The sequence below is a fragment of the Nothobranchius furzeri genome, chromosome 7 (assembly GCF_043380555.1).
Source record: "Nothobranchius furzeri strain GRZ-AD chromosome 7, NfurGRZ-RIMD1, whole genome shotgun sequence".
Taxonomy (NCBI): Eukaryota; Metazoa; Chordata; class Actinopteri; order Cyprinodontiformes; family Nothobranchiidae; genus Nothobranchius; species Nothobranchius furzeri.
Genome location: NC_091747.1, coordinates 71,413,872 through 71,436,920, shown reverse-complemented (window position 1 = coordinate 71,436,920; position 23,049 = coordinate 71,413,872). Strand labels below are relative to the sequence as shown.

At 41.1% G+C, this 23,049-nt stretch overlaps 1 protein-coding gene across 1 annotated transcript; it reads left to right on the top strand.

Moving 5' to 3' along the window:
* Nucleotides 1-10,386: 10,386 nt before the first annotated feature.
* On the top strand, nt 10,387-20,926 carry LOC139070784 (probable ATP-dependent RNA helicase DDX5). The gene is made up of 13 exons (XM_070553690.1): nt 10,387-10,560; nt 12,438-12,624; nt 12,775-12,871; nt 13,153-13,286; nt 13,356-13,421; nt 16,011-16,152; nt 16,241-16,401; nt 17,490-17,662; nt 17,754-17,864; nt 17,970-18,031; nt 18,127-18,186; nt 19,618-19,839; nt 20,086-20,926. The coding sequence occupies exons 1-13, from the start codon at nt 10,520-10,522 to the stop codon at nt 20,532-20,534; spliced, it is 1,905 nt and encodes a 634-aa protein (XP_070409791.1). The 5' UTR covers nt 10,387-10,519; the 3' UTR covers nt 20,535-20,926.
* The last annotated feature ends 2,123 nt before the right edge of the window (nt 20,927-23,049 follow it).

Genomic DNA, 23,049 nt, shown 5'->3' with positions numbered 1-23,049 from the left:
CAGGAGAAGATGAAAGGAAATGGTAGCAGATGGCAGCGAGGTCATCTGGTGGAGCTCATGACATCATTAGAGACACACACACAGGGCAGAATAGACTCACACAACTTGATTGATTTAGTTAAAAGGAGTTTATAAAATGTGTAAATAAAAGTGAAGTGTTATCAATGAAGTGTAATTACTTATGCACTGCACTTCAGTAGAAAATGAAAAAGAATGTAGTAAATGAATTAAATTAATTACTAACATAAAAAGATTTGAGCTGCTGAGGGTGTTGTGTCTAGAGTCTGAACGCTGGTCACAGTGAAGATAATTTCACAGGCTGCTGAAGCTTTAGCATAAGCATTTTCTTACAAGCCAAAATTAAATTAGTGTTGAAAAGTGGATTAGCATTAGCTAACATTCAGTACGTTTACATGCAGCCAATATCCGGGTTATGATCGGGTTAAGGTCGGTATTCGGGTTTCTGAGTTGATCAGAATAACCCGTTTACAAGCATAAATAGAAAGAGTTACCTCTAACTTGCATAACCCGATTTAAACGCGGATGTTGGGGTAGCGTCAGGACGTATGGACTACATCCAGACGCAAATCCGGTTCTTCTTGTTCCGGTATCCGTGAAAACAACGTTTCCCAGTTCGGAAGAGATAGCGACCGCGTTTGTTTGCGCTTTAGTTTCTTCGTCACTCCAAAAGTGTGGTGCTGTGCCGCGACTCGCCATGTTGCTCCCAACTTGTTGTTTACTTCCGGTGTTCTGGCGCATACAAGACGTCTCGCTACTCAAAAGACCAAGATTCCTTGCGAACAGAGCATGCGCAGAACACACGCTTTGATGGGGATATCCCGATGTGTGTTTACACGACCAAACATTCGGGTTAGAAAAGGGTTACCCCAGGTGTAGTAACCGGGTTTTAAAAAACCCGGTTATGAGCATATCCGGGTTTTTGGCGGTGTTTACAAGGACCTGCGGAACCGGGTTATTGTGAATATTTGGGTTTTAAAAGGGTTACTGGCTGCATGTAAACGCACTGACTACTGTGGATAGATCCAGAGTGACACAGAAGTGGATTACTCTATTCAACACGAGTAACAAAAACAAAACATAAATTTGGATACAGTCACTCAAGCCTACATCCTGTTACTTATGTGCAGCTAGTGTAACTTTCTAGTGTCCTGTCACAACAGGACAAACGGCAGACATTCAGAGGACAGACGCCTCCATAGCACATGAACACTGAAACACACCTTGGCGGTTCCTGATGATGTTTAGGTAACCGGGGCGGGATCAAGGCAAGATTCATTGATGTTGAGAAACAGCTGCTCTCAGCTCCACCTCTTTGCCCATTTGTGCATTTGGTGATAGTGACAACACAAGTTACACGGCCAAGATGGTAACCTCACATTTGGCTTCAAATATGCTTTTCAGAAAGCTAGGTGACATCACTGATGGTTTGTCCATCTTAAGCCGGGTGTACACTGTGCGACTTTTTCACTCGTAGCACTCAGCTTCAGCTCAAACTGTACGACTTCCTCGCAGAGCAGATCTCACGAGCCATGCGCTCACACTTTACGACCCAGTTCTCGCATGCGACCTGACTGCTCACGCTGTACGTCTGGTAGCAACACGTCGGCCCTAAAAATGTGCTAAAAATAGCAGTTTTTACTCAACACGTCAGACGTTTTTGTCTTGTTTTGCCTGTTGTCCTTCGGGAGTGCTGCAGGAGGACACACAGGGATTTATGGGGGTTGGATGAGGAAAACGAAATAAAGAAAGTAAATCTGTGTTTTGTGATCAGTTTAATTTGACATGAACACGACAAACACGCTTTCTTGACAATCTTTGTGAATAAAAAAACGTGTAGAAACAAAAACGAACAACATGTGTTATTAGGGAATCAGCGGGCGAGCGGTGTTGATGCAGGATTGCGCATGCGCCGTGAGCGGTTCTGATACTTTTTGGGTCGCAGCTGCTCGCAGCGCCGCTTCAACAGTGCGATACCCTCACGAGGGACGAGCAAAATATCAAACACTCCAGAAGTCCGTGCGACCTCACGACAGCTGATCGGCAGCTGGTCACGTGGTGTTAATCGCCTCTCGTAACCCCCTGTACACTACACGACCGCTCGGCGCAAAACTCGCCCCGATGTCGTGGATTCTCGCACGACTGGAAAATCGGCTCAAAAAAGTGAAAAAGTCGCACAGTGTACGCCCGGCTTTATTCTATAGTCATTACTACTCAGCCCACCCATTTTATTTAATGAATCAGTCCAAACGCCAAAGTGCCAAGTTCTTCACAAACAGCTGCCCACCGTTAGTCCCAAGCACCCTCAAATGGCGTTGCAAGGGTAAATAAGTGGACCATAATTATTATTGCTTCACAACAAGGACTAAAGGAACATTGGTCCTCCCAAATCTGAGGTTTAACTGATGTTCAGGGGTTTAAAATGGCTTTGGGGAAATGGAATGAGTGAAATCTGGGATTTTAGCTTGTCAGTGGCAGCTGGTGGGAAGTACCATGGCTCAATGTTGTAATTAAGCAGAAATCAACAGTTTTTTTTCTGAATAATGTACTCAGATATTTACATGAACTCGGAGATTTATTGTAAAATCCGTCTCAGTTTGAAAAAGTTCTTCTAATTCATGCTAGTTAACATCACTGTGCTTTTTGTTGTGATTAACTGACTATTCAATTCAAGTTTATTTATACATATGTATATATATATATATACTAGTTTCTATATATACTACTACAGACACTTGAAACAAACTAATCAGGCTGAGTTTTGACAAACAAAATGAGCTCCAAACATGTTAATTTCCTGTGTCTATGCACTTCCTCAATTCATGCCGGGTGTTCTGCCCACACAACTGTCATAGAGAGACCAAGGAAAGAGTGAAATAACATTTTAAGAGTAACACAATTACAGTAAAGCAGCTGGACGTTTGATGTGAGTGGAGATGATGTTGGACGGACTACATGCTGAGCCTTGCAAGGTCAGGAAGGTTCACTTTGAACAGGACAAAAGGGAAAGCGTGGTGGACATCTACGTTAGCTCAGAAAGCCTAAGAGTGTTCGACACCCCCTGGGTGGAGGATGCGTCTCCGAGCTCAGAGGGGCCTGCAGGGGCCTTATACAGAGGTATCAATACCACTGAACTTTTTCTCTTAATGATTGTCGATTGCTTTGGTGATTGTCCAAATTTATTTACAGAATTTCTAGTCAGGTAAAGGTGACATAAGTCAGGAATTTGATTACCTTTTAATGTATTTGTTGCTTTTAAGCATCTATTGTTAGTGAAACAGCACCTTTAAAAAGGAGTCCCGACAGAGGGAGCTCTGTGTTTCTGGTTCTTCTGTGTCTTCTGCTCCTGATCGGAATCATCTGCCTTGCTGTTAAAAGTAAAGTATTTCCTTTTTTGTTAACTAATTCACATGTTACATTGCAATAATGTAATCAAATGTTATTTCCGCAACAGTGAACAAAGACAAAAGTTACTGGCAAATAGAGAGGACGCAGCTCAACACATTAATCGAAGAGCTGAGAACTGTGGGTAAGCAGAGCCACACCGTTCACCTGATCCGTCTCCTGAAGTGGTTTGTGTGTGTTTCTGCTGAGCCCATGTGACACACACACCAAACAGCAGGTCATTTGTAAACAAACGAAGAAAGTTTACCTCTCTATTTAAAAGACGGCCACTGGAACAATCACACAACCATAAATCACTAACGGTACTCGTTAGTATTGTTTATTTTGTTGATTTGAAGTGAAATCTAAAATGTAACGGAGTACAGTTGCCACTGTAGGATTCTTCCTCTGCTGACAGCTTCTTTCTATTTGGTTGAATTAGGAACACAAAGAACAATGGCTTGCAGCGTGCTCATGTTTGTCTTCTGAAAACGAATGCGGATGGTACTTCACACAGCTGGGGAGATTTTTTGTTCCATAAACATCAGTTTCCTCATTCTGACAGAAGTGGAACTAGAGTTCAGCAGCAGAGGACTGTTCAGAGTGACTCCAAAAACAGATAAACAGAAGAACAAGTGTGTGTGTGTGTGTGTGTGTGTGTGTGTGTGTGTGTGTGTGTGTGTGTGTGTGTGTGTGTGTGTGTGTGTGTTAATTTCTGAAACAACATCAGAGGAAGCACACATGCTCTGACATCAAGACAATTCAACCTGTTAAATTTCCCAGATTTGTTATCGATGATGTCCCGGCACCCTTCCGAGAAGACCAGAGCACTTTTAACTTTAAATTAAAAGTGATTTAATCTGACAGGATTATGTTTAGTCCCCGTTAACATGGCAGGGCAGATTATCTTGTCTTATTTTTTCTTTAGCAGATTTTCAAGGGTAATCAAGCGTGCTGTCTGTTCAATTTGATGTTCAGCCAATCAGAAAGCGAGATGATGAAAACATGTCGCACGCTCCTCCACCACCATGTTTTTTTTACTCCAGTGTTTGATTTAGCAAGGTTTCCTGTGGAATCTCTGTGAGTGAAGTAGTGAGAATGTTTTGATGCCCATTCTGATTGGTTGTTGAAATGCTACAGAAACCCACACTAAGGCATTTTTGTAGCTCAAAGTGAAATGCCCCACAGCTAGCCCAACACTGCTCCCTTCAGCAGCCCCAAATTAGGCCAGAAACACCGATGGATTTGCCTGGCAGAAGCATGGTGGCTGTACACCGATGCCCCATGAAATATTTGGCCAACCACACATGCAGGCAAAAACTAAAGTCTCCTCCTCACCTTTCCTTTTGTGCAAAGCGTGAAAAGAAATACTAGAATAAAAAAATGCTAATCTAAGCGGCTGCAATTACATAGACTACGTTTACATGCAGCCAGTATCCGGGTTATGATCGGGTTAAGGTCGGTATTCGGGTTTCTGAGTTGATCAGAATAACCCGTTTACAAGCATAAATAGAAAGAGTTACCTCTAACTTGCATAACCCGATTTAAATGCGGACGTTGGGGTAGCGTCAGGACGTATGGACTACGTCCAGATGCAATATGCGTGATTTACGGTTCTTCGTGTTCCGGTGTCCGTGAAAACAACATGTTTCCCAGTTCGGAAGAGATAGCAACCGCATTTGTTTGCGCTTTAGTTTCCTCGTCACTCCAAAAGTGTGGTGGTGTGCTGCGACTCGACATTTTGCTCCCAACTTGTTGTTTACTTCCGGAGTTCTGGCGCATACAAGACGTCTCGCTACTCAAAAGACCAAGATTCCTTGCGAACAGAGCATGCGCAGAACACACGCTTTGATGAGGATATCCCGATATGCGTTTACACGACCAAACATTCGGGTTAGAAAAGGGTTACCTCAGGTGTAGTAACCGGGTTGTAAAAAACCCGGTTATGAGCATATCCGGGTTTTTGGCGGTGTTTACAAGGACCTGCGGAACCGGGTTATTGTGAATATTCGGGTTTTAAAAGGGTTACTGGCTGCATGTAAACGCACTGATAGCAGAGCATCGATTATCAACAAAAACTTGCCTTTAAATCAAATCTAACTGGTCTGTTTTTGTTTGTTTGTTTACCTGCAAAATAGAAAAGATTAATAGGACATGCTTGAATGGTGGGAAATAACATCCGGAAGAAGGCTGGGAGGAATCCAACCACAGAACAGTAAGGTTTATTCATTTGTTGACAGAATACTTTATCCTGGGTTTGCTTTACATAAAAAAAACAAGTAAAGTTGATATTTTATTTGTCACTCAAGTTCAAGCAAAATAACAAAATAAGCAAATAACTTTAAGCGAATCAGGAAACTCATTTGAAAAAAATATATATAAACACAAACATGTATTTGTGTATTCTGTCTGCATTTGATTTGAACAATCCTGTGAGGACTCTGGTTCAGTCTCAGAAACCAGAGACCTCCGAGCTTTGGCTCCTGTCATCGAGGTTCCACTTTTATTTACTCCTGAACTCTTTTCTGCAGCCACTCACTGATGATTTTTCTTTAAACTTACATCCATTATTTTCCCTCTGATGATGCGGGGTTTGCACTTGTCTTCTCGTATGAAGATTTTCCATCTTCATCCTCACCTGAACTAACTTTTTCATCATTGCATTTTTCTCTTCTCTGAGATGTTTTACTGCTTTTTGCAACAGCCCAAAACATTTGAACTGCATTTTTATCTAATCCTAACCCACTGGCTAATCCTGACCAATTTATGTCCACACCACCACATAGTAAGTGCACACACATATGGTTCTCACACACACTGAACAGTCTGGACTTTGCTTAAGCACAGTTGCACTACAAAGTCACTAAAATGTGGTTTGCACAACTCTGGACATTATATATTTTCATTTCCATTTAATACTTGTTCAGCCGCTGTTTTGTACAGATATTTTTATTTCTTCATACATTCTTATACATTTACTTACTGTGTATTTTGTTGTAGTTACTTTATTCTCAACTTCAACTTATATATAATCTATCTTATTCCTTCCCAGCTAAATTTACCTTTTATTCTAATTTGTATTGTGTATTTTGTTGTAAAGCTATTCTATTATTCAACTTAAATTCAGATATATTTTACCTTACTCTTCCCAGTTAAATTTACCCTTCATTTTAATCCGTGGTGTACAGTTTTTTTATTTTCAACTCTTAGGTCACGAGCAGTTGTGCAAGGCATTTCACTGCATTTCGTACTGTGTATGAATGTGTATGTGACAAATAAAGATTTGAATTTGAATCATCCTCATCCCATGAGCTTGAAGAAATGTCATCATCTTTCTCACCTCGACTAACTTTTTCAACATTGCATTTTTCTCTTCTCTGAGATGTTTTACTGCTCTTTGCAACATCCCACGTTTAAACTGCATTTTTATCTAATTCTAACCCACCGGCTAATCCTTCTTCAATATCTGACCAATTTATGTCGACATCAACCTCATCCCAGTTCCTTTCCTGAGCTGGAGGACGAGCTACCAGCCATGCTGTCACAGGCCCAATCCTGTAGACCAAGCTCCAACAAAAGTTCATCAAATTCATTTAGCCTCTTTACCTCAGCCTGCCCACTTGTGTCTTCAGACAATAAATCCACATCTTCTACATCAGAAGCATGGACGTAATTTTCACTGTAGAAGTGGGGGGGACACGGGGGGGGGGGGGGTATCTTTACAGTATGTTCTAATGGGAAACAGGCTTGTACACAAACAGTTGTTTTCCGCTTGGTCCTAGAGCTCAACTAGTGTCAATTTAATATAAAGTAATATTGTTTTGGGATGGTAAAAAGTGCAGGGGTCAAAACTTGACTTTGGAAAAAGTGGGGGGGACATGCCCCCCCTGTCCCCCCCAAAAAATTACGTCCATGATCAGAAGAGACAGACCTGGAGTCACTGCTTGCTTGTGAAGCTAAAAGTGCTTCAGATTCATCCTCTAAGAATTCCAGTGACTCATCGTGGAGATAAATCCATTCCTGAAGACAAATGTTCTGACTGAATTTCTCCAAAAACTTCCTTTAAAGAGAATAAGGCGTCCATATCTGGTTTATCGCAGGAGAGGTCGTCTTCTGAATGAAATAACGACAGATCTTCTTCAGCAGGCGTTACTGAAGAGGAATAAGTCGTGTCTTCTGATGCTAAACAGTTTCCTGACGTAACTCAGTCCTGAGAAGCCGACACATCTTCAAAAGAAGAGTGGAGAAAAGCAGCTTCTGGACTAAAGGAATATCCGTCATTTTCACCAAACGTCTCAGGCAAGTCGTCAAAGGGTTGTTCAGAAAAGTCCTGAGCAGAGATTGTTATTTCTGCTGCCTGGTCCCAAACGCCGTCTCTAAAACTGCGCCTAACTGTTTTTCTCTGAAACCCACAAACATTTCCTCATTTCCAGTGAAGTCTTTGCTGGGAGACATTTTAAAAGATCTGCAAATACAGCTGGGGTTCAGGGCTATTAAAATCAGACTCCGGTGGTTCTATAGAGGATAAATCCTCTTTTTCTGCGTCTCCATAAAAATATTTATAAGCGACTCTAACACCTTTAGTAATTAGAGCACCTGCTACGAAGCCAGTAACAGCAAACATGGCTGTACGGGTGGTTATGAACTTACCGAATACACGCATCCTTCCAGCTAACCTTAGCTCGACTGAATGACGGAGTGGGTTCTAGCGCGCTATTTATAGGCTGGCAGGATGACGTCACAAAGGGACGTGATCAAAGGGTGGAGAGGAGCACGCAGACGTGAGAGGAGCACGGCAGACGCAGCCAGCAAGCTAGCTGCGTCACGTGCGTCTTCAGCGTTTGTGAGATCACGTGACTTTATTTCCTTTACAAGCTTTAAGGAGTCACGTGATTGTTTCATGGATTTTTTTTTACCTTAAGCAACCGTAGATTATTAGAATAAACGAAATTAATTTTGCATTTTTATGGATCTTAGAACTTCCTCGTGAGCATGAAGTGGGTATAAAATATTAAAAGTGGGTTGTTTGGGTTAATGAAATAGAATCGAAGTGTTTTCAATGTGCATTTGTTTATTTAACATAAGCCTGATAAAGCAGGTACCTTCTGAAAATGTAAATTATTCTGTTATTTTAATTATTCGGATTGTTCCCGCCGGGTCACGAAAGTTGTGAACAAGTCCGTTTGTCAGACATTTATGTACTGAACCATGGACGTAATTTGGGGGGAGGGGGGAGGGGGGACATGCCCCCCACCCCACCCCAAAGTAAAGTTTTGACCCCTGCACTTTTTACCACCCAAAAACAATATTATGCTATATTAAATTGACACTGGCTGAACTCTAGGACCAAGCGGAAAACAACCATTTGTTTTGAAGCCTGTTTCCTATTAGAGCATAGTGTAAAGATACCCCGTCCCCCCCATCCCCCCCACTTCTAAAGTGAAAATTACGTCCACGTACTGAACAGTTACTTCTCTATAACTTCAAACATGATCAGTGCCGTGGGAACACGTGCTGACCGTGTTTAACATGTTTATATAGATTTATGTGTAATAGTCGTCAGCCTTCATTTTCCTTGGTTCATTCTTCTACATAACAGCAGCTTATTACCACCAACACTGCAGATGGAACTGTAACGGAGTCATGGATGTGTGATTGAGGCGGCACGGTCGTGGTGGCGGTGTGCAGGAGCGAAGACGAGGCTGGTCAGCGTGAGGTGAGTCTCTGGTTCTGAGAGAAGGTAGGCTGACCGTGGGCATCGCACCCGTGGGGGATGTGGGGGATTCAACACCCACACTTTTCATATTGAGATTGTTCAACACCCACACTTTTCCAGCCGTTTTGCTCACCTCCACACCAGTCTGGTTTCTCGCACTCACTCTGTTTGCCTCATCTCCTTCTTCCCCTCCCTCTTCTGTTTCTCCTTGAAACCCGACAGCCGATGTCGGGCTTCAAGTAACCCTTTTCAGAATGACATTCTGGAATATGTGCAGGGCCGTTGCTAGCTATTTTGGTGCCCTAAGCACAAAGGCTTCGTGGTGCCCCCCCCCCCCCAAAAAAAAGAAAAAACAACACAATAACACAGTATGTGCAAGCCCTTTGCCTTAAATTCTTTTTAACTCTCTTGTATGCACAAACTGCTTATTATTTCCAAAAAGTAGGATTGATATTTACATAATATAACATACTCAACACAGGAACTCCATATTGTTATTACTTAGAACTATGTAACAGGTCCACACAACACAAGCACCGGTTGTGGCACATGTGTTTCTCCAATGATAACCCTTCTCTTCCTTGAATGTACTTGTTCATTGAGCCTGCATTCCAACACATTCTCACTCCCAGCGCGTCAGAAACAAACGCTTGGTCAGCCACCCTCCACGTCAGACCCCTGAGGCCAAAAGTGCCCTTTTTCGTTACTTATGTGCGAAAAGGGGTTTTTCCCTTATTTGACTGCAGATCCCAATGCAGCGTTACACTGACGCGATGGGATGTCCGCAGCCAGGGCACCAAACAAGCTCATTGTACCTCACCTTAACCTTATCCTCTTACTTAACCTTCCCCTCACCCCTATCCTAACCTTAACCATCTTGCTAGCGAACACGTTAGTGATGTGTCGGTCGCTCTAAAAGCCGGCTCTATGAAGTGATCGGTGGGAGCCGCCTGTCATTGGTCGAGTTTGGACCGAGCCAACGCGAGGGGGAGGTTTCAACTACTAAGGTGTAAAATGTGTAAATAGGCCCGTTTATCTGGCCTCCTAGAGCAACATGTGAAAGGTTAAAAAAGATTTTGCAGTTGTTTTCTAAATTTGGGTCTCTGGGGGTTAACTACAAATGCCAAAGTTGCAAGCACATCCAGTATTCAGTGTGTTGCAACGAATGTTAGTTTTGGAATGTAGTCCTATAAAAATAGTCCCAGAGGGGAAGCGTGCATGAGAACGCGCATTGATACAAGTGTTGTCCGCCTCCTCTGACGTCATATCCGCTCTTTATCCAGCCGGCCGGCATTTTCTTTTCAACTGCCCGGTGCGGATTTCAACCTTTCCATCGATCTTGCATTTTTTTTCCAGCCACTTGTCACAAACTCTTAAGGTTTCACAACAATCTGCTTCACGATGCCTGGATTTGCAGACAGAGACCGCGGCAGAGATAGAGGGTAGGTTAGCTAACAGCTTGACGTCAGAAGTGTGCAGCTCGACAGCGACGCAGTGTTATAACATTTGTCAAAAGAGCGTCTGAATCTTTTATTTCCGCGTTGTCGCCGAGTTTCATGCATGTCGCGCGACATTTTTAATGTTTTCTTGCGTCTGCCAGGCCCGAGTTTGTGTATTTGAAGCGTTTGTTTCCGTGTTTCTGAATTGCTGCTAAAATGGCAGCGGTGGGACGGAGGCCCTGCGGCTGATACGCATTTTTTATTTACATCTGCCTCTCCCGTGACGCAGTCCTGATTCACGTCCAGACTCCTTTTTAACACTCAAATGAGTATTTTGGTCCCTTCTGAAATGTAATGTACTGAAGGTTAAAGTTGTCGTTTGTCCGTGCGTGAAGTGGGTCACATCGTTTCCTCCCGTGTCCCTCCCCTCCCATCCCCAGCCTGGCGACACCACCAGCTGTGAGCTGCTGCAGGTGTCTGTGCTGAACTCTAATCCTCATGGCATCCTGATATTTTCTTCATTATAATATGTGAATTATAGAATATTGGTAGTCCAAAATAATAAGTAATAATTTTTTTTAAAAACTATTTCGTAACCTAATCAGAAATACCTCACTGATGAGAACTCGATTATTAACATAAGAAAACTTCAACAAGTGATTCCTCCAAGTTGAACTTGACGGTGTCTCCCAGTTTCCATTAGACCCATTAATGGTTTAGCAGAAACAACTGGGATGTATCCATTTACTTTGTGTCCTTGATACCGATCAAGGACATTTTAACTTGCCGATACCAGGTCATAATTCACTCACTCGTTATTGGTGCACGTTAGATTCTGGCAAGAATCGCTCTCAAAGCAATTTAGTTCAAAGTCTTTATCTACTATAGGTTTCTGTTCAACGCCATCTGCAAATGGGAGTAATACCATAGTTATAACCAAGTTACAGACTAAAAGCTAATTGATAACAGTGGGCCTTGACAAGAGACTTAGGCCTAGTCCACATGTAGCCATTTTTTTAAAAAACGAATATCCGCCCCTCCAAAAACTTGCATCCACACCACCTCGTTTAAAAAAAACTCTGTCCACACGTACCCGGATAAATACGTTGTTAAGGACATGCCAGACCTGTAGGCGGCAGTGCTTCCCCCGTTCTTAACCTCGTCCTTCGTCTGTGGTCTTCCGCAAGGAGCAGTAATTCCGCTTGCAAAAACAAGCAAGCAAAAAGTGCTTGGACAATTTATAAAGCGAGCGCAGCTTTGAGGGCATCCATGCTGTCGGCTAGTGTAAACACAGGTCGCACACGTGATGTCAGCATTTTTCTGTCGCGGAAAGTGACGTTGCGGACCTTAAAACTCCGGTTTTGTCCGTCCACACGCAGACACCCAAAACGGAGAAAACGCAGGTCTTCACTTTGGCCGGAGTTTTTAAAAAGATCCGTTTTCGTGTGAAAAAACTCCGTTTTCGTGTGGATGACGGGCCAAAACGTAGTAAAATATCTACGTTTTGGCAGATCCCCGGCTACGTGTGGACAGGGCCTTAGAATGGGCTATTGGAGGGTTGAAGGGGCCTGGAGTGACTTCCAGAGATTGTGAGCAGCAAATGAGAAAGTCCGGTCCCCATGAGATTTGTATTGCATTTTAGGGACAGGTAGGAGCAGGCGATCTGCAGACCTCACATGGGGCAGGATCCGTTCTGATATGTAAAGGAGAGCTGCACCACAACCAGGATCCATAAAAACAAGCTTCTAACATCACAGGATGTTGACCGCTATCTGTGTACATGCCTACAGTAAACAAGCAGCTGTGGCATTTTAACAAGCACATTTTCTACATTTGCTTTACACTGGCGCTTTGTTCTTTTTGTCCTTTTTTCACCACAGGTATGGGGGTGGCCCCCCTCGGTTTGGTGGCGGTGGGGGAGGAGGCGGCAACAGAGGAGGACCTCTGCTGGGAAAGTTTGGAAACCCTGGTGAGAGGCTGCGCAAGAAGCACTGGAACCTTGATGAACTACCAAAATTTCAAAAGAATTTCTACCAGGAACACCCAGATGTCACACACAGACCACTGGTAAGAGCTGTGCATGTTTAGCTGTACCGCCGCAAAGTTGAATTTTGAATTTACAATTCTTCAAAGTGCGTTTTATTATGGATAATGTGAAAAACATCCTTGATTGTTTGTGTGATTTAACACTCTTGTTTTTTTTTCCCCTAATTTCAGCAGGAGGTTGACCAGTACCGCAGAAACAAAGAAGTTACAGTTAAAGGCAGAGATTGTCCCAAACCGATTGTAAAATTCCATGAAGCTGCTTTTCCCAGTAAGTCCAAAAATTATGGAGGTCAAAAGTGGCACAATACAATAAATAAATCATTCAATATGTTTTTAATGAAACTGAATTAATAAAGTATACAGCAGATGTATTGAATAAATAATTTATTTATTAAATCATAAACAAATGCATATTGTTATTTATGATAAATGAATACGTGAAAAAAAAAATGGTTTTGTTAAATTTGTTTGTTGGTAAAAAGTTTTGCCCCATCCATCAATAATTGAAGTTAACACTGGATGATTTTTGTTTTTGTCTTGTTCTTTTAGACTACGTCATGGATGTCATTGTCAAACAGAACTGGACTGAACCAACTCCGATCCAGTCTCAGGGGTGGCCCATTGTCCTGAGTGGAAAAGACATGGTCGGCATCGCTCAAACGGGGTCTGGGAAGACTTTGGCAGTGAGTGTCTTATCCAAGTTACAGTTGCAGTGTAACTCTGGTTAAACTAATTTGTTTTGTCTGCTTTAGTATCTTCTGCCTGCAGTCGTTCACATCCAACATCAGCCCTTCTTGGAGCACGGAGACGGGCCTATTGTAAGTTCACTTTGTCTTCGCGTAACTAATAATGCACGGTATGGTAAACTGTTGATCCAGATTCTTGGACATATCCTGTAATTTAGTTTTAAAAAATCCCTTCTGCAGTTTCAGCAGCATGTAGTGAAAAGGTGTGAAAGCAGCTCGTCTCTTGCTCTGTACTGTGCAAACATATCTATAAATAGAAATCCTTAAAAATGAAACTAGGACATGCACAAATATGATCGAAGAGTCAATTAAACTTAACTCCAGACTAGGGATGTAAGAAAATATCGATATGGCAATATATCATGATATTTTTCCAGCAATATTATATCGATATCCAAAAACCGTGTATCGGAAATATCGATATGGCAATATATCGTGATATTTTTTCCTGTGATTATTACATCGATATTCAAAAGTCGTGTATCTAATTCTCGAAAGAATTTACATGCAAACTTTTGTGTATTTTCTTTTCGTTTTGTGCAATTCAATCACCACCCGCTAGTTGGCAGCAGTATGCAATGGGCTTTGTTTCCACCATTCAAATGTAAATCCCTCCATCATGGTTCAGCTACCTCATGTTAAACATGTTTCGTATCAGTTTGGACTGTTTATTGAACATTCTTACAATAAATTCAGTTAAAAATTTGCTTGTAACGTCTGACTGAATGTATCGCAATATATCGTGATATATCGTATCGTCTCCCCTGTATCGTGATATGTATCGTATCGCCAGAATTTCAAAAATACACATCCCTGCTCCAGAGTATGCGTGACATATTCTGAGACTGATGCAGTGTTACAGCGGGATAAAAGAAATGATCAACAACACTGGCTGCAGGATGATGGGAAGATTAAAGATTATGACGAGTAATTAATGATCTGATGCCTGAGCGGTGAACAGGTGAGCGGACCTTCCTTACATGGGAAGTCCCGCTGTCACATCAAGAAGGGGATGGCTGCAGACCTGCAGATTCACACCTGCAGCAGGGAATCAGGTGTGACCTCTAGCCTGGTTACAACTTTCTTGTTCCTTGCTGCCCCTGATGCGCTTAAACATCCGCCCATTTAACTCTCCATCAGCTGATGACAGCTTCAACACACCTCGATGCTTAATTATAGTAACACGCCCAGTGTTAAGACAGTCAGTCGTCTCAGAAAAATACAATAAACCGACAGTATTGTTTAGAAAATGATCAGAGAGACATTGTTTGTGATTGTTTACAGTCTCGAAAACATGAAGCATTTTCCCAGCTGTTTGACTACTTTCATAAACTACTGTTATGAGCAAAAACTTATTCTGTCTGGTGCTTTCAGCGCTGCACAAATGCTACGTAAAAGTAAAACATATAGCTTACCTCAACTTCTGTAAAGTTTCCGGTGCCACCCAGCAGCAGCAGAGATCAGACCATCTCTGAAAAATGTCCGCATCGCGGACTTCATGATTTTCAGGAAGTTTATTTTATTTTTATAAGTTAAGAGAAGAGGCTGACGTGTTTCCCAAATACTGCACCAGTCCACGCAAGCCAATTTTTTCAAATTATTCAGTTTTGTAGCCGTTAGCTGAGCTCTGTGCATCAGTGATATTAGGTCTGTGGAAATCGTGTAATGACAAAGGTTTCGCCTTGCTTGAAATGCAAACTCTGATGAAATCCGTGAATTTTTTTAATGTGTTTTTTTTTTCTAATTAATCAGTTAAAGTCCAACCCCTTTTATTATATATATAATATATTAGTGTTTAAATGCTCACATACTTGGATGGCCACTATTTTCTCCAGGACTTTGGATAAAAATGGAAGGTTAGATATTGGTCTATAATTCATTGGGTCATCTGGATCCAGAGAAGGCTTCTTAAGGGAAGGTTTGATTACAGCAACCTTAAAATCCTGTGGTACATACCCATTTACTAAGGATAGATTGATTATATCTAGAATGGGGGCAGCAACCAAAGGAAATGCATCTTTAAATAATTTGGTTGGGATTGGATCTAAAATGTGATTTGAAGGTTTAGATGAAGCTAATATTTTTGATAACACTAAAATCTCAACTGGATCAAAACGGTTCAAACACAGATGAGGTTCTACAGTCACCTCTGATGCTGCCTTACTTATGGAGGAAGAAGAAATCGCATTAGGGAGGATGCTAATGATTTTGTTTCTAATAGAATTTATTTTACTTGTAAAAAATCCCATAAAGTCGTTGCTGCTGAGGGCTAAGGGAATAGATGGTTCAGAGCTATGATTCTGTGTTAGTTTGGCAACTGAACTGAAAAGAAATTTTGGATTATTCTTATTCTCTTCAATTAGCGATGAAAAATGAGCACTTCTAGCTTGTTGAAGCTTATTTTTATGAAGCACAAGACTATTTTTCCAGGATAAGTAGGACTCCTCCTGGTGCATAGAGCGCCACGTTCTCTCCAATTTTCTAGTGTTCTGTTTTAGAGTACACAGTACCATTAAACATGTTACCAGAAAAGAGAGAGCGAGTTTATATTTCATTATCGGACTCAGTTGCTTTGTACACAACACCTTATTTGTGTTCTACTTCAACAGTTGAAGTTTGAGATAAGATGAGTTTGGATAAACTGGAATCTTTGTTCTGTAGTGCTTGGTGCTGGCACCAACCCGTGAGCTGGCTCAGCAGGTGCAACAGGTGGCTGCTGAGTACGGCAGGGCCTCCCGTCTCAAGAGTACATGCATCTATGGTGGTGCTCCCAAAGGACCACAAATCCGGGACCTTGAGAGGGGTATGCAGAGCTTATTACTCTTTTCTAAATGCACAAATTGTAAAACTGCTTTGTGAGTAATTATTTGAATTTTCTGTCATTTCTTTAGGTGTTGAGATTTGCATCGCCACCCCAGGTCGCCTCATTGATTTCCTGGAATGTGGTAAAACTAATTTGCGTCGTTGCACCTATCTAGTGCTGGATGAAGCTGACCGCATGCTGGACATGGGCTTTGAACCTCAGATCCGCAAGATAGTGGATCAAATACGGGTAAGTAGTAGGGGTGTAAGAATATATTGATATAGCAATATATTGTGATATTTTTTTCCTGTGATAAATGGATATTCAAAAACCGTGTATCGGATTTTTTGAAGAATTTGCATGCAAACATTTGTGGATTTTCTATTCTTTTGGAGCAATTCAAATGCTGACTGCAAGTTGGCAGCAGTGTGCAATGAAGAAGAAAATATCATTTCTATAGCGCCTCGAGATAAAAATCACGAGGCGCTTCACAAAAACAAAAATGTAAAATATAAAAAAGAATTTACAAAATGATTAAAAATATATTAAAATGAGCAAAAATGGACAATTGTGATTAAAAATAATGTAAAGAGAGAGAGTGAATAGGACTGATGGAAATCTGTGGATCCTGAGGAAGGTGGAATAGGTGGGGAGAGCAGAATAAAGAGAGGGTGATGAAGGGTGAGTGGGTTTTGTTTCCACCACTGAAACGTAAATCCCTCTATTATCAATCTCAAATGTTAAACATGTTACGTATGAGTTTGGACTGTTTATTGAATTTTCCTACAGTAAATTCAGTCTGAAAAACCCTAATATTGTCTGGCTGATACTTATTGTGATACTTACCATGGTGCCAGAATTTCACCAATACACATCCCTAGTAAGTAGGGTTGAAACGATTACCCCACGCTACCAAAAACTACAGCAAGCTTCTGAGTGTCCAATGACACAGGAGCAGTGAGAAAGCAATGGAGGCTCTTCAGCCTCCAGGGAGAGAATGTTTAGTGAGACGGTATCTTGAACTCTGTTCGTGTTTTTGAGGTGATGGCTCTGCTTGCAGAAACGAAAGGGAAAATGTGATCATCTGTGATTTATCATTTATCATTAAACTGGTCTGCTTGCTGGGTTATAAATAATGCAAAATCTGCACGTGTTTTAGCCATTTTAACCATTTTCAGTTGTCTGTTTTAATTGTGACTTCTTTGTCAAATGCTGCTGAAAGTAACATTTATCAGCATGTAGAAGTCAAATGCTTCCCAGAAAGAATTGCTTAGGATTAAGCCAAAAAAGTCCGACTACCTATTTAATGGCTGTATTTTTATTTTTGCCTTTACCAGCCAGACCGTCAGACTCTGATGTGGAGTGCCACCTGGCCTAAAGAAGTTCGTCAGCTGGCTGAGGACTTCTTGAAGGATTACGTCCAGATCAACATTGGCGCCCTGCAGCTCAGCGCCAATCATAACATCCTGCAAATAGTAGATGTTTGCAATGACTTAGAAAAGGAAGACAAGTGAGCCGGCATTAGATCTGTAATGGTGTGGTGTCTGACCAGTGGTCTTATTTTATTTGATCTGATTCAGTTTTTGTTGTTTGTCTTTTAGACTGATTCGGTTGCTGGAGGAGATCATGAGTGAAAAGGAAAACAAGACCATCATTTTTGTGGAGACCAAAAGGCGTTGTGATGAGCTCACCAGGAGGATGAGAAGAGACGGGTAAATAAATAGAAATGTTGGTTTAACCCGTTTTGTGTTGTTATTGTTAGACCAACCCTTACAACCTGCCAGCGCAGCTTGACCAAACCTCTGTCTGTCCTACAGATGGCCTGCAATGGGAATCCATGGAGATAAGAGCCAGCAGGAGAGGGACTGGGTCCTTAACGGTAAGAATAATTATGTTGCATTGCACATTTTGATGCTGAAAAGGTTTCAATCAGCCTGGTCTATACATCAGCTGAAACTGCGAATATCTTTTCAGAGTTCAGATTTGGCAAAGCTCCGATTCTCATTGCTACAGACGTGGCCTCCCGGGGCTTAGGTCAGTATGCTATTAAGTAGCCGCTCTTTATTATCAGTGTTTATTCTTATTTTAAAGAAAGTGTTTTGCTTTCTTTAACTCTTCTATGCATTTTCTGAGTTTTTCCTCACCTTAAGGTGGAGTCTTTGTGGCAGGCGCTAGGCATGACAGTCCCAGGCCTCGAGAGGGAGAAGGAGGACATATTGGAAAGGCTCAACTGGCTTGCCACCCAGTGGGCCTAGAGAGGTGAAAGCTCTTGTGTGCCAGTGATCTTCAAAAGGCTGTGTGGCTAAGCCTTTGTCTCTGATATGTTGAAATACACACACATCTGTTCTCTGTCCAAGGACTTCATCTGACAAAAACCCATCCAGCTGTATCCGACTCAAACATAAAACTGATGCTCAGTGCTGTGACGTTGACCTTGCATGCTGTTGTGTTAGATGTTGCAGTTATGCAAGTCACTTGTTTGAGATTTGGAAAAAATGTTACCTCTCGGAGCTTGTTTCACGTAGCTTGTCAAAGCTTGCAGCTGGTTTCTTTATTGTCAAAGCGTTGGACTTCTTGAATTAGAGAGAGCAGTTTGAAATATTTTGTTTTTGAAAATTGATAAGACCTGGCACATGTGTTCTGGGGGTAGTGGGAATGTTTCGTAGAGAAGAATGAGAAAGCTCAAACCAAAGTTCCTCCCTCGCCTGTGTTTTAGAGTCATGTCGAGACCTGCCAACGAGAGACATTTTCTCAAGTGAACGCTTGCTTCTCGGAAGATCTTGCCTTGATGAAGGGGCTGGGTGGGGAGTGGAGGGGTGTTGGGTAAGATTTTGTGCTCGTTTTGGAGTTCCACAAGGTTTACTGCTTGGACCAGTTTCGTTTTTAGTAGAAATGGTCCCTGTTCAAATTTTTACTTTGTCTATTTTGTCTTGGCAAGACATGCAGTGCGGCCTTTAATATTAGGCTTTCTTCAGAGTGTACTGGGAAAAACCGAGACCTGCAAAAATGTACCACTCAGTGGTCGTATATTGGCACATATGGAGGCCCCAGTGCATATTGTGGCCTAACTGCGTAGAAGCTCCTGGATGTCACTTGACAATTTGTGGGGGATTTTGCTGCACTGGGAAAGGACTAGTGAATGCATACTCCTTTTATGGTAAGACCTAAATCCATCTGTTTCTTCCTTGGCAAAAACAAAGGGAGACTGGTGTCTTTGGATCTTTTTGATTATGGTAAGCGATTGGAGTGTGCATCGTTTCTCTCTTCCCACAGTAGTATTCCCATGGAGTCGATGTGCACAGTCGTATTTTGCTAACATGCAATTTTCTCCAATAGCCTAATAATCACTTTACTCCCCCGCAGCATTCACAGTGGCTAACTTTTCCCTTTGGTCTGGCTGTTGTGGTGTGCAAAATCCTTTGTGGCCTTCGTGTTTTGTTTTGCCACACTGCAACACTTTCACAGATGTGGAGGATGTGAAATTTGTCATCAATTATGACTACCCTAACTCCTCTGAGGATTATATCCACCGCATTGGACGCACAGCCCGAAGTCAAAAAACGGGCACGGCCTACACCTTCTTCACCCCCAACAACATGAAACAGGCAGGTGACCTGATCTCTGTGCTCCGTGAAGCCAACCAGGCCATCAACCCCAAACTGATCCAGATGGCTGAGGACAGAGGAGGTAAGATGATGTATGATAAAAATGTTTAATTAGGTTAATCATCCTACTGAGACTAGAAGGTCACTCTGCATAATAATTTTTTCCCTACAGTTAAAATTTCCTTTTGACCCAAAGCAAATGTCCCAGGGACAGCTGTTCTGTTTTCCATTAAGGATTTGACCCCCAATTCCTTCATTATCATGGCCACCGCTTCATACCAGTCTGAACACACCCCACTTTTCTGTTTCTTCTTTATCTTCTCTGCAGGTCGCGGTAGGGGGGGAAGAGGTGGCTACAAGGATGACCGTCGCGATAGGTATTCTGGGGGTGGGAGGAGTAATTTTGGCGGTAGTGGCTTTAGAGACAGGGACCATGACAGAGGTTTCGGCAATGGGCCGAAGACCACATTTGGTGGCAGCAAGGCCCAAAATAGTGGCAATTATGGTGGCAACAGTGGTAACTCTTGTGGTAGCTATGGCAACAATAACTACAACAACAGTAATGGACAGGGTAGTTTTAGTGGTCCACCTAACCAAGGTGGCTTTGGGAACCAGGGCTTCCAAGCCCCTCCTCAATTTGGTGGCATGCAGAGGGCTGCACAGAATGGTGTTAATCATCCACCATTTCCTTTTAACGCTCAGCCACCCCCGCCACAGAACCAGCAGCCCCCTCCACCAATGGTGCCCTACCCAATTCCACCACCGTTTCCACAATAAACACAATGTACACACACAATATAAAACCAACACGACTTTTGTTCAAGTCTTGAAATCTTACAGTACGATTATCCTACTAATCTCATTTTTTACTGGTTAATTAACTTTGTTTTGCTTACAGCAGGGTTGGAATTATTCAGTAAGCCCGGTGCATTGAACGGGTTCAAAACCACGTCTCCCAGAAAGCAAATGATTACTGCACTTTTCCTTGAAAAAAAAAATTAAAACAAAAACAAAAAATATATATATATGATTTTTTTTTGTTACATTCCTCAGTAATTTATTTTTAATAGTTGATTCTGTGTTTTCAGTTTGTGGTATGTTTCAAGTGATATGAAAAATTATAAAAGGGTGCCTGTGGCCCTTTTGAAATAAAAGAATGTACAAACCTCGTCTTGGGTGGTCTCTGCTTGGCCTGTTGTGTTGATTTAAGTCTCCATTACTCTTAACATCTTAGTGTAAAACACATTTCTGTTTAGGTTACAGCAAAAAAAAAATACTGGAGGTTTGAAGGATAACATGTTGAAAATCAGACCTTCATTACTAAAATCTGTTAGGTGAATTGGTTTCAGCTCAGCTGAAACTGCCACGTTTATATATATATATATATATATATATATATATATATATATATATATATATATATATATATATTATGTATATTCGAATTATAAATAAATTAGAAAACTTTCTGGAAGTTGTACATGTGTTTGAATAATCAGGCAGAGTAAAATAATTTGTTTCCCAGCAGATAGACAGCTTTATTTTATGACACATTTCCTACACAAAGGCAACTGGATTTGCTTTGGTCGTGTTTTTTTTTTGGGGGGGGGGGGGGGGGGGGTTGTATACTTGCACCTAAACATATTCCTATAATATTTAGAATTTTATTTAAAGGTGTTTAATGGGTGTAGTCATTATCAATCTGAAACTTTGGAGTAAATTGTAATTGATAAAGAGAAATTGCCACAGTTAATATTTACTATTTGCATTTTTTTAAGACGTTGGTTATTAGGCTTGAGATTTTGTCTACATTTTTGTGTATTTTTACAGCACAGTTTTAACTAAATTTTTAAACATCTACGCTATCTTGAAATATCTTAAACACTTTTACTGTAAAACGTTTATGACCAGTCTAACTAAACACTTAAGTCTAAAATGTTTGACTAAAATTTTATTTGACATTATTGTGTAAAAAGTCCTGATGAACAGTCTGTTCACTAATGTAACTTTTACATTTATTTGCGTTTTGCAACTTAACAAAAAATACTTTGAAATCTGATTATGTCTTTTTTTTTTTTTTGGTTAATTAAAATGGGAACTTTATGCATAAATACCAGATAAACACCGATTCAGCTGATTCCACAACAGACATGACGTAGACTGGCATTGCGGTGGGCCGCCATCTTTCCAGTGCCAACAGGTAGAAGAAAAGTCCCACGTGATCTGTTTCCGGTGCCCGTCTGGTGACATTGAGGGGGGAAAAGTTTTTTTTTTTGGCATGTGTTTTTTTTTATCATTAAATGCTTATTACAATTTCTCGTGAGACAACAACACATAATGGAAACATACAAGGCATCTTTAGTAACAATAAAAGAAAAACAAACTTAAAAAGAGGCACTTGTATCACAAAGTAAAAACATTTTTACAAGATTAAACATTTTTCTGCAGCATGACAAAAGGCTTTTGCAGTTGCATTTGAATTTTATATGAATAAAGTGGATAAGAACATATGGAATTCATTTATGAAACGGTTCATGTTTGGCAGTTGTTTTTTACCATTTGCTTTTGTGGATGTGGTATTTACCCATAATAATAATGTTAACAATGAATTATTCCCATTTAATTTAGAATTGTAAATAAGAATATCTTCATTTGTAAAACGATCAAGTTCTCTTATTTTATTTCTTAACCAACAAAGGACTTCTTCCCAAAACCTCTTATTCATATGACAGCTGAAAAATAAGAGTTCTGTTCCTTCAGGGCTTCCCTGACAGAATTCACAAGGGCCAACTTCAAAACCAAATCTCTTCCTCAGCGTCTCTGCTGATGGATAGTAGTTAAGAATTTTAAATAGCATTTCTTTTACTTTGGGCATTATAGGCCATTTTAGACATTTTAATTGTTTTTCTTCAATTATTGGATTTCCTAGTATTTTTAGTTTAATCTTTATCATAATCATGATAGATTTATTTTTAAAGGCTCCATTAAAAAAATTATTTTCACATTTTCTGTCTGTGATGTTCAATTCTATTAATAAATTAGGAAGTTTTATTTGAACATTAGAGAAGAGAATTGTGTTTTTTATCATTTGTATCAAAGTCACTGGTATAGCCTTACATACTTTCTTGTATTCCTGAAGAGAACATTGAAAGTTATTAAATTTGTGAGGGGCAAAAAGGTCACTCGTGGCCACGAGATATTGGCCGCATGGACGTAATTTTGGGGGGGGACAGGGGGGACATGTCCCCCCCACTTTTTCCAAAGTCAAGTTTTGACCCCTGCACTTTTTACC

Bases quoted from the DNA above. Each gene is read 5' to 3' on its own strand.
- LOC139070784 (XM_070553690.1), top strand. From the start codon at position 10,520: ATGCCTGGATTTGCAGACAGAGACCGCGGCAGAGATAGAGG. The intron at 13,287-13,355 runs GTGAGTGTCTTA...TGTCTGCTTTAG, and splicing joins GGTCTGGGAAGACTTTGGCA to TATCTTCTGCCTGCAGTCGT. The intron at 13,422-16,010 runs GTAAGTTCACTT...TTTGTTCTGTAG, and splicing joins AGCACGGAGACGGGCCTATT to TGCTTGGTGCTGGCACCAAC.